The sequence below is a fragment of the Heliconius melpomene genome, chromosome 2 (genome assembly GCF_056956725.1).
Source record: "Heliconius melpomene rosina isolate 202511_hmr_F chromosome 2, ASM5695672v1, whole genome shotgun sequence".
In the NCBI taxonomy this organism is placed as follows: domain Eukaryota; kingdom Metazoa; phylum Arthropoda; class Insecta; order Lepidoptera; family Nymphalidae; genus Heliconius; species Heliconius melpomene.
In genome coordinates, this window is record NC_140390.1 from 818,226 (window position 1) to 834,313 (window position 16,088).

The 16,088-nt window shown below is 33.4% G+C and overlaps 2 protein-coding genes and 1 non-coding gene across 3 annotated transcripts; 2 read left to right on the forward strand and 1 right to left on the reverse strand.

The window, feature by feature from the left end:
• Positions 1-2,932: 2,932 nt before the first annotated feature.
• Positions 2,933-5,085, forward strand: LOC146540251 (cytochrome P450 6B5-like). The gene is made up of 2 exons (XM_085201915.1): positions 2,933-4,321; positions 4,824-5,085. Exons 1-2 carry the CDS (start codon positions 2,947-2,949, stop codon positions 4,991-4,993), a joined length of 1,545 nt encoding a protein of 514 aa, XP_085058041.1. The 5' UTR covers positions 2,933-2,946; the 3' UTR covers positions 4,994-5,085.
• A 1,531-nt stretch (positions 5,086-6,616) lies between these two features.
• LOC146540252 (cytochrome P450 6B5-like) lies at positions 6,617-8,734 on the forward strand. The gene is made up of 2 exons (XM_085201924.1): positions 6,617-8,035; positions 8,290-8,734. The coding sequence occupies exons 1-2, from the start codon at positions 6,664-6,666 to the stop codon at positions 8,457-8,459; spliced, it is 1,542 nt and encodes a 513-aa protein (XP_085058050.1). The 5' UTR covers positions 6,617-6,663; the 3' UTR covers positions 8,460-8,734.
• Positions 8,735-9,512: 778 nt separating this feature from the next.
• On the reverse strand, positions 9,513-9,585 carry TRNAV-CAC (transfer RNA valine (anticodon CAC)). The gene has a single exon. It is a non-coding gene; the product is annotated as a tRNA-Val (tRNA).
• Between the last annotated feature and the right edge of the window lie 6,503 nt (positions 9,586-16,088).

Sequence of the window (16,088 nt, forward strand, 5' to 3'; positions counted from 1 at the left end):
TAATGTGAATTTAAAATACTTAATAAGAAGCCAATCATCGCAGAGGGGCCTATGAGTGGGGCGAGAGGGAACTCCCCACTTTCCGAAGAACTCTGGAAGCATTACGTGTAAGTGACGGTAGTCAATACCGCTCTTTTAACTCGACACCAAAGCGAAGTGGGAACTGAACCCAGAACCTGTCTCGTTCACAGTTACACGCTTGTGTCTCTGCGCCACGAGTGGTCTCTTCTTTAGTTAATTATTTTTCATTTAACGAATGAAAATATTATCTTGTTATACAGCAGAGGTGTAAAGATTATTCAGTGGTTTCGAATTCAAATCCATCTGTCGTTCATTAATTTATAGTTAAAGTCAGTCAAGCCAGTAATGTCAAATTAAATTTAATAGATTCACGATGTACCTATTCCACTCCCATTTCCATGAAATCCCCGTTATTTTCCTAATTTTGGAGATATTTTTTGTTGAATAGCGGAATTCAACGCTGTGACTTGTCTTGTTAGATCGAGAAAAATAAAAAACCTCATTCTCCAAGTTGAAAGGGAACCCACAACCATCCCATTAACAACCATGATGTGCTACTGCACTATTATGGCTTTATGTAAAATCACTTTTTATAAATGTCACAAAAATTCTGTTTCATGTTTACATTAACAAATAAGTATAACTTTTAATAAAGAAAAATTTTGACGTAGCTAGATGAGAACGTATGGCTAACGGTAGCGCTTTAACAGTTTCCAAGAGACGCGGGTTCAAATCACAAAACGTTCAAATTTTTATACGTTTTCTAAATAAGTATTTTTCTTTCCTAAGTATGGAATAATACATTAAAAATTGTTAAAATAGTATCATAGTTTAATTTGTATGGTATAATTGCCGATCGGAAATCGAACCCAAGACCGATGTACCGTCATACATTACACTCAGTGGTCACGACGTCAGTTATAATAGATGTCCAAAATAATATTCAAATTTCGCGTGTAAATACCCTTATTATGCAACAACATAATTGCATCTTTACAAACTGTTCGTAGTAAAATTCCCATAAAATTGAAGGTCGACTACATAATTATATGGAGATGTCAAGAAATAAAAAATTGTCACAATTTAATCAATCTAAATTGTAATATATGTTTAGAAATAAATGTACACAGAGTCATTGATTTAGTTAAATACGAATTTGAATGACATCATATCGGTACGCATAATCCCGCAAAGCAGGGTCCAGGGATCCATTTTTTACGCAATTGTCGAAACATTACGTTTGAGTGACGGAACTTAACGCCGCGCTTTGCCATTCATAGAGAGGGAAATAAAAATAATCATCAAATATATCCCGCGAAGACATCGTAGCTCAATAGCACAAGCGGGTGACTGTAGATGCTTCGGTCTTGGGTTCGATTCCCACTTGGAGGGATTAAAGATTCAATATTTTCGTTCTACAGCTCAGATATCAAAGGAAAGCGCGGTTTTGAGTTCCGGCACTCAATCCAAGTAGTACAATTCCTCGAGAATCGAACCGACAACCGTTGCGTATGCTTCGCCATGGCTCCTAACGCCACAAAAGTGTATAATTTAAATAGATTAAAGACAGTTAAATTATAATTGATATCTGTAAGTGCGGCTATCATTATCTCCTTTAGGAAGGAAACGGTAACTGTAGTGTGCAATTAATGATATTATGAATTGAGGCCAGCCGTGCCGCAAGTACCTAAATGTGTGACTGTAAGCGTGACAGGTTGCGGGTTCGATTCTCATCCGAAGAAGTTAATACAAATATATTTTCATTGAGTTTCGCAATTCAACACACAATGGCTCCAAAATTAGACGGAAAGTGGGAAACGGAGTGTCTTCACACTAGATACCCCCATATCTACCCTAAAATAAGTAAAAGTCCGATAACTTAAGTTTGTCAATTTTCATAAGTAACGTTGCCATTGTACTAGAATCATGAAGTTGGCTTGAGTGCAATTGACTTGTTTTTACTTAACAAAATTTCGATAAGATTATATTACATATTATATGAAATATAATATGTATTATAATCTTATCGAAATTTGAACTTGAAACTACATATTCGAATAAATACGGATATTCAGTAAATAATATATTTTTTTATGTTTATAATTATTTATTATTTTTGTATTACTTACTCTGATAAAAAGACAAAGCTAGGTCCCTCCTATATACCTGCTATATGAGGTATAAAGCGTGAAACTACAAAATATAAAGCTATAAATTTTGATATAACCATAATTGAAATATAATAATAATGATAAAATGATAGTGAATGCCGCGCAGTGATTGTTGACGTTACTATCCCACATGATGACAATCTCGTGAAGGCCGAAAAAGAAAAACAATCTAAATATTTGGACCTGGCCCATGAGATTACCGCCATGTGGGATGTCAATGCGACTATCATTGTGCCGATAGTGGTTTCGGTTAACGGTTTAATAGCGAAAAGCCTCGACACCTTAAGAGGCTATCGCTTAGCTGTTGGATCAAGAACCGGATACAGAAAGCAGTATTACTTGAGACGACACGTATTGTGCGGAGGTTCCTCTCTCTGGAGCCCTAGCCACCGATGGGTTGGACCCTTGTCCCGCCCTCGGAAGAGTGGTTTTTTTATATTTTTAAATGTATCTTTTTATAATTTATATTCAAAAATGTAAAATTGTTTAACTAATTTAATAAAAGTATTGAAAAATGATAAAATAATTAATACAAGTAAGCGTCAGAAAATATTTAAGTAAAACAAAATTATATGATAAGTTTACAAATATAGAAAAAATTATAAATAATGGTCACCCTATTCCGTAATTAGTGATAACACTTTACAAATTACATCGCCAAAACATCGTTTATCTTATATAATCATTATTTTTGTTATCATTATTTGTGTTTATCTTAACTTATCAGGTTTCATTAGTGTTTGTGTTTGCTAAAATGATAGTCACATCTATAGTACTTTTAATTATTTTAGTATTTCTTTTTGCATATTACATACTATCTAAAAATCATGATTATTGGAAAGCCAGGAACGTGCTCTACGTTAAACCGAAGCTGTTATTCGGAAACTATAGAGGATACATTTTGCTAAAACAATATGCACCTGAAATTACAAGAGATATATGTGAACAGTTTCCTAATGAACCCTATATTGGGACCTTCTTCGGAACCGAACCTGCACTCATAGTCCAGGATCCAGAACTCATCAAACTCATCATGTTGAAGGATTTCATCTGCTTCAATGGTCGTGAAGTAACGAAATACGCTCATAGAGAAATAATAACCAGAAGTGTTTCTCTGACGGGAGGGGATGAGTGGAAAGTGTTACGTACAAACATGACGCCATTGTTCACATCATCTAAATTAAGAAATATGTTTCCTTTGATAAGGAACTATGCGAAAGAATTTGAGCAGTACCTTGGTGAAGAAACGAAAATTTCTCATACTATTAACGCTAGGTCACTCCTTGCTCGATACACGATGGACTGCATTATATCTTGCGCCTACGGAGTCAATGCTAATACCATGCACAAAGATAATGGTGATAATCCATTTGTCATAATGGCTGACAAGTTATTTGACGCATCATGGGCACGAGGATTAAAAATGGTATGTCGTTCGATGTGGCCATCTATATTTTACGGATTGGGTTTCAAATTTTTCGACGATCAAGTTTGCGTATTTTTCAGCAAATTGTTTGCTGAAGCTTGTGAAAAGAGGATCAAAGATGGAATTATAAGAAACGATTTTATAGATCTTATAGTGGAATGGAAAAAGAAGAGTCACTTATCTAGCGAAGGCCTTTACAATCCTAATACTGGAATAAAAACGATATATGAAGTTCCAGTCAAGGACGATTTACTTGTGGGTCAGACTCTAGCGATATTTGGAGCTGGTTTTGAGACAACAGCGACTACAGCCACTTATTTACTGTACGAGTTAGCAAAGCACAAGAACATTCAAGAGCAAGTGATCGAAGAAATTGATGCATATTTCAAGAAAAATCACAATATAGAATACGAGTGTATAAACCAATTGCCGTTTTTGGAAGCATGTATAGACGAAACCCTTCGTTTATACCCTGTATTGGGGGTTATTACACGGGAAGTTATGGATGAATACGTGTTATCAAGTGGCCTTCTTTTACAAAAAGATCTTCGTATTCATATACCTGTATATTATCTGCATAAAAATCCAAAATATTTCCCAGAACCCGATAAGTTTCGACCAGAGCGTTTTCTAGGCGCCGAGAAAGAAAAAATAGATCCATTTACTTATATACCATTTGGTGCTGGTCCGAGAGTATGCCTAGGTGAATATAAAAAAATTGTCAAAATAATACAAATATATTGAGAGTCTTATTTTGGAGACATTGTGAGATGGTAGATCTCAACGTCACGCTTTTTACAAATACGACCTTAATACAATTTTTTTTAACTTTTAAATTATATAACAAAAAATCGTCCATTATTCATCACTAAATGACTGACTGACTGGTATGTACTTATTTAGAAAACGTAAAAAAATGTATGTGGCGGGATTTGAACCCGCGTATCTTGTAAACTCTCCAAGCGCTCTGACTATTAAGCCATAAGCCATAGTTTTTATCAAGCTTGGACGATTTATACATCTAAATTCTTATATGCTTGTGGGAAGGTTTTTACTTTCCGCCTACCCACAGAAAATAAATACTTATTTAAAACAGGTATAAAAAATATATTTTCTAATTAAGTAATTTCCTTTTCCTACTTGTGTGTAATATTCCTCATATTTAAAAAAACTTAAAAATAAATATGTTTATGTTTATATTTCAGGTCAAAGATTTTCAAAGATGCCAATGTATGCAGCCTTACTGACGATATTTAAAAATTACAAAGTTGAACTAACCAAAGATTCGCCCATGAATCTACATTTCAAGGCAACTTCACTTGTAACACAACCTATATCTGATTTATACCTTAAGTTTATTCCGAAACATCATTAAAAGTTTTAGTACCTATAAAATACCTGTGAAAATTATAATTTTATTTATATTTCGATTATATAAAAGACAAGTTATTATTTATTCCTCCTACTCCTTTCGTCTATTATTTTTCCTCTCTATCACTATCTTTGAAGTTTCTAACATTGTGATAGTATTTAAACATCATCTAAGGCGCTATAGCCGCGAGTGATCTGGCCCAGGATTGTTTCTTTTTATTTCTGGCCTTCAATTTTAACACACTTTCCTTCCTTCCTTCATTCTTTCGGTCTTTAAAGAAATTTTGTCTTGCGTTACACCAGCTTTATAGATTTTTTCTTAAATTAAAAACATGATGTGGTTTATCTGGGAAATATGTTTAGTAAAGATATATTATACGCAACAGACGTGACGTATTGCTGCCAGTGACAGAGTTAATGCCAGTGACAGAGCTAAGTCTTAGCTGCATTAATGAAACGGCGAAAAAAAGTCAGCATAGCTGAACGTTTGGTCATACACAATGTATTGCTGATAGCAGTGCTGCAATATAGCATGGACACATAGATATTACAGTACACATAAAAGAAGAATAAAAGAAAGATGGATGTCGTATAGATGATTGAGTTTAGGTGACTGAATCCATAATGAATAGGTCCTCATAGGGTAATAAAAAAATAATAAAAATATGAATTAAGAGTAAGTGGTTAGGGAGGCAGAGAAAGATAACTTGTTGATAGCAGTGGACGACGCAAAAGAGGAATGCTAGAAAAACTACGGCGAAAACATTTGAAAAAATATAAGAAACTAGCACCCAAGTGGACAAATGATAATAATTAAGAGCCTCGTTTGACATATTTCACATTCTAAATACCCGAAATAATATCATATTGCCTTGATTTTATTAATAATGGATCTATCTTAAACATTTTTTTCTCTCTCTTTCTTTCTTAAATTTCTCACTTCTTTAATTTTAGTAAAGAAATATATAGATTCCGTTATGTAAACAGATTCTTTTTTTTATATCGTATATGATAACAATTAAAATAATTATACAATGTCTATATACGAATGTATATTCGCAACTTATAAGATTAGATAAAGAATAGCTATAGTAACCAAGCATTTTACAAACAGTTAAATAATATACCTATTTTAATTTTTCATGGTAATGTTTTGGGGGTAGTGCAGAACGGAACTGTCTTAATAGTGTTAAAATTATGGCCGTCAGTTCAATATTGGTTATTAATTATTTTTACTTTTCTCAGAGTGTCTTAAGTCTAGAGCCTTGCATTTGGTGAAACGCTGCACCAATGTGCCACAATGACCTAAAGTTTAGGTCCTATTATTTTTTTATGTGACCATCAATTTTAATATCCTTATGTTATATTTTTTATTTACATAATTATATTTTGGGGAATGGAGTGTACGAGTATAAAAACTAGGTAACCCAACCTACCCTGCTATTTTAAGGATACCGGGCGAAGCTATAACCTAAATTATAAATAGCATTAGTATAAAGCAGAGTGCCATTATTTCCTCACTATTATATATAACAATGTCCTAAATCCTTACAAAATTTATTGGTCGCCCTTATGTAACCGTGAAGTGACTCTAAAAAAACAGATAACGCCAAAAATATTACAATATATTTGACATTATAAAATTATCACTTAAAAAAAGTGTTTGTGAGAGAAATGATTGAGCTATTAGTATTATCGTTTATTTTAGTGATTTATATAGTATATTCCAGTTTAGCAAAAAATCACGACTATTGGAAGAAAAGAAATGTTCCATACGCGAAACCTACTCTTTTACTAGGTAATTATGGAGACTATATATTACAAAGAAAGTATGCACCTCAAATTGCAAGTGATATATTGAAACAATTTCCAAATGAACCATATATTGGCACTTTCTATGGAACACGACCAGCCCTTCTGCTTCAGGACCCTGAAATTATCAAACTGGTTATGACTAAGGAGTTCTATTACTTCAACGGTCGTGAAGTTTCTGATTTCGCTCATAGAGAAGCATTGACGCGGAGTATAACTGCAGCTGGTGGAGACGAATGGAAGGTCTTACGCGTGAATCTAACACCGCTGTTCACTTCCTCCAAATTAAAGAATATGTTTCCTTTAATACATAAATGTACTGAAGATTTAAAAAATAAACTTCAAAATGAAGTAAAGATATCTCAAAATATTAACGCTAGGTCTTTATTAGCAAAGTATACGATGGACTTTGTTATATCCGCGACTTTCGGCCTTAACGCAAACTGTATGCAAAAAGATATACAGGAAAATCCTTTTATTCTAATGGGTGACAAAATATTCGATAGTTCGGTAACTCGAGGCATTAGAATGGTGTGTCGATCGATGTGGCCCTCTTTGTTTTATGCGTTAGGTTATACACTATTTGACGAAAAGGTTTCGGAGTTTTTCAGTGGATTATTTTCTAAAGCATCTGAAAATCGGTTGAAAGATGGAAGTTCTCGAAATGATTTTATAGATGTAATTTTGCAATGGAAGAAAGATGATTATTTGACAACTGAAAGCATGAGCAACGCCAAGACTGGTGAGGAGAAAATATTTAAATTACCTGTAACCGATGAGTTGCTTGTAGGCCAATCTTTAGCATTGTTTGGTGCTGGGTATGAAACAACATCAACTACAATGACCTATATACTGTATGAACTGGCCAAACATCCACAAATTCAAGACAGATTAATAGAAGAAGTCGACGAATATTTCCATAAGCATGAAACCATTGAATATGAATGCTTGAAAGAACTGCCATACCTTGAAGCTTGTATAGATGAAACTCTTCGTCTTTATCCAGTACTAGGTGTTATTACACGAGAAGTAATGCACGACTATACCTTGCCAACAGGCCTTCGTTTGCAAAAAGGCCTTCCTGTACACATACCAGTATATCACCTTCAAAGGAACCCCAAATATTTCCCTGAACCTGAAGTGTTTCGTCCTGAAAGATTTCTTGGTGAAGAAAAGAAAAAGATTAAGCAATGCACTTTTATTCCTTTTGGTGAAGGTCCTAGGATATGTTTAGGTAACCATATTTTGTTCTCAATTATTATTTTTTTCTATTAATGAATATTTTTATTTCTTTACTCTAGTGTGATGGCAAAAGCGCAGCATTAAAATCTGTCATTCAACAGGCAATTCCTCCAAAATCCGGAAATTGGAATTTTTTTACGCTAAGTTCTCTTCACCTTCCTTGCTATACAGAAAAAATGATACTAAGGCATATTTAATTATTCATACAAATTATACTCTAACCATACAAATAATGTTTCTTTCTAGGTATGAGATTTACCCCTATGCCGATGTATGGAGGATTACTTACCATATTGAGAAATTACAAAATAGAAGTAGGCGAAAGTACACCACTGAACCTGACGTTCAAGGCCTCCTCTCTAGTCAATCATTCTACTCGTGACATATATCTTAAGTTTGTTCCCCGAAATATCTAAATTGAATAAAAATTATAGTTTAAAAAAACATATTTTTTCTACATATTTACAAACACATTTTTCTATAGTATATGTACGGGAGGAAAAGTTAGCTAGTTCATTAATAAACACTGAAGAATTCCAAGATTCAGATCCTGGCTCCATCAGCAAACCAGCTCGTTGCTACCATAGTATGTAAATATTATTGTCTAATAAAAACTTCCAATTTTCATGACGATGCAGATTTTTATATTTGATTAAACAGTTCAACCTTAATAAAAACGTGCTAAGAAAAAGCTTTTCTTATTTCAAATGCCGACCAATTTATAAGCATCATGTAAGTGGTTGGGAAAAAGAAACGGAGAAATCTAAATCTTAATAGGAGATTCCCCCTGCACACCCTGCTTTTCGAGAAAGAGCGTAGCTATTTGTTTTACACATTATGTAATAAAACCGAACTAAATATTTAATATTGTCATTTTGTTGGTTGGTTGGTTGGCGTTGACGTCATCAAGTCAACAACGAAAGTATCTAATAGCGAACGAAATGTCTTAGGTAAGTAAACCTATAAAAATATATACACAAAGTAGGCACAAGTTCAAAATTAAAATAATAAATTAAGTTCAATATTTTATTTGATACATAATAAAGTAATAGCTAAAATAATAAAACTAAGCAACATCCCATGCTGTGCAATTATTGCTGTTTTTTCGTAGGCGCTATTTACCAAAAAAATAGATTTTTTATTATCTATACTATTTTTAAACGCTGTACTTTACTATGTTTAAAGCGTACTGGTCACCTGGTGGTGGAGATCACCGCAGCCCACGACTCTGGCTATGAGTGCGTGGTCCACCTTTAAGGAGGTTCAGACGCTTTTTAAAGGTACCCATGTTGGATTGACATCACGATTCCACATTTTTTATTCTTTATTGCTAGCTTCCATAAAAATTAGTAAAACAAAAATCAATTTGAAAATTTACATACAAAATATTAAAATATTAGAAAAATAAGAAGAAAACAAATAAAATATAAAAAAAATTAAGTAAAATATTGTTAAAGGAAGAGTGACTCTGTTTCCGCCCGGGATCGAACCGGGGACCTTGTGCGTGTGTAGCACACGTGATAACCGCTACACTACGGAAACTTGACAGCTTTGTTTGAAATACTAAATTATACTTTATAAGTACAATAATCGTTATCATCAGTTTACCTAATATCAATACTGTATTCAAGAAGCCATAAGATAAAAGATAAATAAACTATAAAGATTATTTTATAGGGCACAGTTGATGTTAATAAATTTTATAAAGATAAGTATGGAACAGTATGCTGATAGCAGCATCACGCTGCATCCCGCAAGACAGCAGAGTAGGCAGAGGGAACATAATGTTAACACACTCCATTCCCCACTTTCCGCCGAATTCTGAAGGCATTGCGTGTTGGGTGGCGAAACTCAACGCCGTGTTTCGTTTACCACAGACTGCGAAATTGATATAGTTATTATTGCCTGACTATATGGAAAGACATAACAAAAGAAAAAAGCTATATATAAGCTTTTTTATATATTTTACTACACAGTTAAGCACATCACTAGCTGTCGTAAGAGCATTAACCCGGTGAACTCGCGTCGCAACTATGCTACGATACTTGCATTATAATTTATTTTACTATTATTATATTTTATAATGAATATTTGCAAGAACAAGAAAAGCTATTATTATAAATACTTTGCTAATTCTTGTTCTCGACTTTGAGAGTAGAACGTCTTAAGCTTAAACTATTGTATATATATTGTATTTATTACAAAAATCTGCGCATGACTATAAACGCGATGATTGTGGGTTCGATTCCTACTCTGAGAAAGAATAATTGTAATTTACTCACTCCGGAAATAAGACAAAATGTTACATTTGAGTTTCGCCACTCAACACGCAATGTCTCCTGAATTCAAGTAATGCTGTATAGGATAGAAAACTAAGTTTGAAAAAATATAAAAATTAGCAGTATAAAATTATATATATACATATATAAAATAGGGTATAAAAGTAGCAGAACCCTTACTCAGGCCCCTTAGAAATTGTCAATCGTCGCCTTGGACGTCATTCATTGGCTCAAATCCTGTTCAAAAACTTTTTTATTTAATTTTTTATGCTAAAAGGTTAAAATTTCAATAGATTGCAATTAAAATACCTTAAAAGGGATGTTAGGTAATTTTTATGTGTAGCTTTAATTGGCATTCACGCTTAATAGTCATAATTAAAAATTGTTTTACATGTCTAATTGTAATTATCTCAATAATTTTACTTAAAATACCTACCGTGCTACCCTGCTATATGCAGGATACAGGATAAAGTAATTCATTCCCTGTGTAGAAATCGAACCCACAATCGTCGCATTTACCTCTAACGCTTTAATTAAGGATTCAAATTCAATTCAAGGAGAAAACAGAATAATGTATCATAAAAAGTTAGCCTTTTTTTTATATTATAACGTTATTATTTTTTATGATTATTATATTTATATTATTCGGTAATGATTTAATGATAAATAGAATATCGACAAAAACAAATCACTACACTAATAGTTGTCGTCTGAGATAAAACTGAAAACGTGCTGGGTACTATTCTTTCGTTACAAGTTTTAACGAGTAGATAATTGTACTTTTTTATTAAATAATTAAATTGTATTTTTTTGTGGTTCTGGTATTTATTCAAACCCGGTGACCGAACACCACAGACTTTTTTCTGAAGTAGAGTTCAAAGGAACATCACTATGATCGTGAGATTCACACAAAATCGAAAGTGATGTGCCGTGAGAAGCGGGTCGCTCGGACTAGTGACGTAACGTTACGGCAAACTAACCTCTGTTATTTGGAAGAAAAACTATTGTTACGATGCTTACTTCTTGTTTAGAGACACTTCGATACTGGTTCAAAGGAATAAATTATTTTAATTGTTGTAGAAGCCCTAATTAGAGCGGCGTGGAACTCCGCCACTTGACACACCGTTCCTAGAACATGCGGAAAATGAAGGACGAAGTGTCATGCACATATGCACAGATATTTTGCAAGGGGGAGAGCCTGGACTTTAACAAATCATTCCGTGGAAAGGTTTTTTTTTATTTTTAGGGTAAATTTCTTGTTAGTAAAATTTCTGGAGTCAGCACGTTCCCCTCCCACTTTTCCTACGCCCATGCGTAGTGTCTTAACACTCAGTTATCTCTGCCTACTCCGTTGTAAGCTCTATAAATCGTGAAGCTAAATGGACATACGTTAATTTAAATACCCTACCATCGCGTCTATTTACTTCTACACTACTGTACCGCAATAGTGTTTACAAACGAGTGTTAATTACAAAAACATATACCGATCACATATAAATTACTCAATAGATTTAAACATTTCCACACGCCCACAGCCTGCCCAATTAGTTTTTGATTTAACATTAATATGTCACGCTCTAGATATGACTTCTCAACAAGTTAACAGTGCGATCATGACTTTGATTTAATAGTTCTAAAACTTAATTTATTAAGATTAAGGATTATCAGGATTACCAGACCAGACCAGGACCAGGATTCGGTGGAAAGTGAGGAACGGAGTATCTTATCATTAGGTAGGATACAGCGTGAAGTTGATTTGATTTTAATTTGATCAGGATTAGATGACGGCCTAGCTTTGCATTATTGAAGCTGGATGTCACGTCTCTTTCCGGCTAGAACTGCTGGCGACATCCTCTCTATCGTCTCGGTTACACCCACAGCGCGTCCAGGTATACCCACAGCGACGATATATATTTTTTAATTTTTAATTCCTCGAGTGGGAATTGAACCCAGAACCATTGAGTCTACAGTCACACGCTTGTGCCCCTGCGCCATGAAACCTCAGCTTTTAGTATTTGTATATTATATGAACTATAAATAAATATATAAATGCTCTACTTCACTAATGGGATTAACATTTGTTTAATGTCACGGCTCCTCGGTGATCTGGTCTTGTGCAAACAGAAATAATCATTTAAGATTATATATACATACTTATTTGTTAATTATATTTATTACTATCATAATTAATGCAATGTATTATTTGTGCATTTAGTTAAGATTTTTTTAAGTTTCACGCAGTATCCCATACATAGCAAAAGATTTTTAATATCTATAAGGAACTACTGAAAAATGAGAGGTTACTTAGAAGCTTCTAAGAACCGTCCAGAACCGTCTAATTATTTACATTATTTTAAAATTTTTGTACTTATTTGTGGAACTATTCACAAATAAGTACAAAAATTGTAATTTGGCTTATTTTGCTTGAAAATTAAAACAAATATAATAATGGCTGAATGAATAAGTTTCATAATTTTTAATACCACTATAATTGGTTTTAAAATATGTCCAAAATTATTAATCTTAGTACTCATATTAATACTTAAATACTCATATTTATCATTATAAATAACAGGATACATGGTTTTTGTATTATATCATATTTAATATCAAAAGCTTCTTAGAAATAAGAACCAGTAAACTCACACTCTGCCATGCTATAATAATTCTTATATACATAAGTGTTAAAGTTACATTACTAACTAACATTAGAAATGCACAGTATTAAATACAATTCCGCCGATCTGAATTAGATATGTGTACTGTTGACAAAATAAATACAAAAATATTAATTAAAAATATATATATTAACAATATGATTTGTCACTCTTTTTTTAGAAAATGTATAAAAATTTAAACGTGGCTTGTATCTATCCGGGTCTTGAAAAGTGTCCCAAGATGTGTAGGTACGAGTCCTGCTGCTTCATATGGAGAATAGAATAGAGAATTTTTAATTCTCCGTTTTGTTTTTCGTTGCAATTTGAAAACGCTATTAAAAAAAATTCAAGGCGAGTCGTGGCGCAAGGGCAAAAGCGAATCACTATAAACGTGACAGATTATGGATTCGATTATCACTCGAAGAAATGATATATTTAATATTTTCATTTCTTCGCCCTGGTAACAAGGCAAAACGCTGCGTTTCGTCACTCAACATGCAATGCCTTCAAAATTCGGCGGGTGAAATTGAAGAGCGGAGTGTTTTAACACAGGCACAAGGGTAGTCGCCTACTATTTTTAAGAAGTAAGCTTAAATATATTTATCATATACATTTATCTCTTTTTCTCTCTCTCTATCTGCAAAAAAGAATAAACAGAGATATTTAAAGAAAATGAGAACATTTTTTATTCTATCGCTACCAAACGCGTCCACACACGCGTCTATATCACACATGTTCCGTGACGCAATCTGGAAAGTTGCACCATTCACGTTATCAACAAACGACATACGCTAAATCATAACTTACTTAGTTTCGAACTATAACTATTATATAATTACATATATAAATATATGACATGTAGAGTGACAAACGGCATTTTTTGATTATAAACCGCAAATTAATATTTTTCCCCGTTGCCCCGTTCCCCGTTTTGGGAAATCCTCTCTTAAGTGCTCCCCTATTATTGCTCTTCTTTCTTTCTGCTCAAATTTTGAGACATTGTGTGGTGGAACTCAACACGTAGCTATCAATCAATCTTTTAAAGTCATGTATTGCTTACCACTCACTTGACTCTTATTATTAGGCCTTGCCCCGAGAAAAGCCACGGACCACTCAACATACTATAGAAGCTTCAGAAGAACGGAACCAATTTAAAGCGTGAAGCAGAATTCTTTTTTTTCGTTCCACGCTGTCTCCTGCACATGCCAGGATAGGCAGAAGGAACCTGGGAACCTCTTTAAGACACTTCATTTCCCGTTCAAACACTGTCACACACTGTTCCCCACTTACTGGGAAAATCTGAAGATATTTGGTGTTAAGTTGCGGAACTCAACGCCGCTAAATAATCTTATCAATTTTATTAACAAGGAATTTGAATTGTGCGCTGGAAAAACGTTATATAATGCCTAATATTAAAAAGATATGATACACAATCAACCATAACAATATAAAATTGAAATTAAATGCGAAATGGCCTCAATAAGTTTAAATAAGCGCCTTGAACGTGACATCTAAAAGGCTAAAGTAAAAGTTAACGTGCCGCTATCTGAACATTTTTTTTTATTTTTATCCTACCTTCTTACTTTTCGGTTTAAAACGAAATAGTGATATGCCTCTCCCTAATACTTTTTGTCACTCTTTTGAGAGAAACCATGTTGGAAATAGATTAAATCTAAGCTAGAAAGAGCTTTACGCTTTTCCCGTTTAGCAGATTAAACATAGGGAACCTCGTTTTAAGATATTCCGTGACTTACCCAATTATATGAGTCATTTAAACTTTAAATATTGTCCAAATTGGATTTCAACCTCCAATTGATCAAACCCAATTATCCACTTGGGCACTTTGATACACAAAATGATATATTAAGTTCCCCTACTCAACACACAATGTCACTAAAGAAGGGAAGTAGGGAACTTACTTCGTTCCCTACTATAACTACGAACCTAACGAGGTTCCCTCATATATTAACTTGTCATATAAATATGAAAATAAATATGAATAAATAAAACATCTTTAGTGGTACAATACATAAGTTTTGTATAATACAAATATAAATCCAAGGCTAAAATTATGTTTATATAAAAATATTTATTAAAAGGTCTCTTGTTATTTACGGTAAAGAATAATAGTCTTTTTTAGGGAAAGGATTATTCGTGACAACAACAAATATTGAAATACATAATTGACTAAGAAAATTGAAATTCAGATTAAAAAATTATGGACAAATGGAACCAAGAAACCTAATGTTAATATACTTCGAGACATTTCCGTTCCCCACTTCCCGTCGAATTTTGAAGACATTGGCGTGGCAGAACTCAACACCGCTAGGTCCAGTCACCAGAGCGAAGAAATGAAAATATAAAATATTTCTTTTCTCCGAGTGGAAATGGAACCCGCAATCGTCGCGATTACAGTGACATTCCTGCGCCCAAGCTCTTACACTGTAACGCCCCGGCCTTCTGGTCGCGGATACTGAAGATTTTTTTCTCTTTTCAATTTTTGTAACCACACATAAAGTTAATTATAATTTATAAGATGTACCTCTTAATGTCATTTGAATCCAGTACCATCACGAAAAGTCTACTTAGAACAAGGGCATAATAAAGAAATGTTTTCAAAAAAAAATAGTGTTAACTTCTATTAGTAAGGAAATAAAAAACTGTCAATTTTACTTTTTCTTAACTGTATCAAAACTAAGATATCGATAGAAGGTTATAGTTAGGGTTACCACTGTATTTGTTATTATAATATCTTTTACCAATTGCCTCAGGCCATCGTAGCGCAGCGGCTCAAAGTGTGATTGTAAACGTTGCCTACCCTATATATATATTATGTGGATTACAGAGAGAATTATTTATATAGAAATTAAAACTACATTCTCCATTTTACGTCTACTCATTTACGTAAAAAAAAATTGTAAATTAACAAATTTCTTTTCGACAAAGAATATAGGAAAACATAAAATATAAACGTTCCTTTGAATAAATTGAAAATTCTCCACTCCCATTCAGTGCCTCTTAGAAACCATCAGCCCTGGGCACTATTACAATATTGTTTATAATTTATTATTATATTGTTTTTGTTTTTCACACCCCTAACGGTAGCATA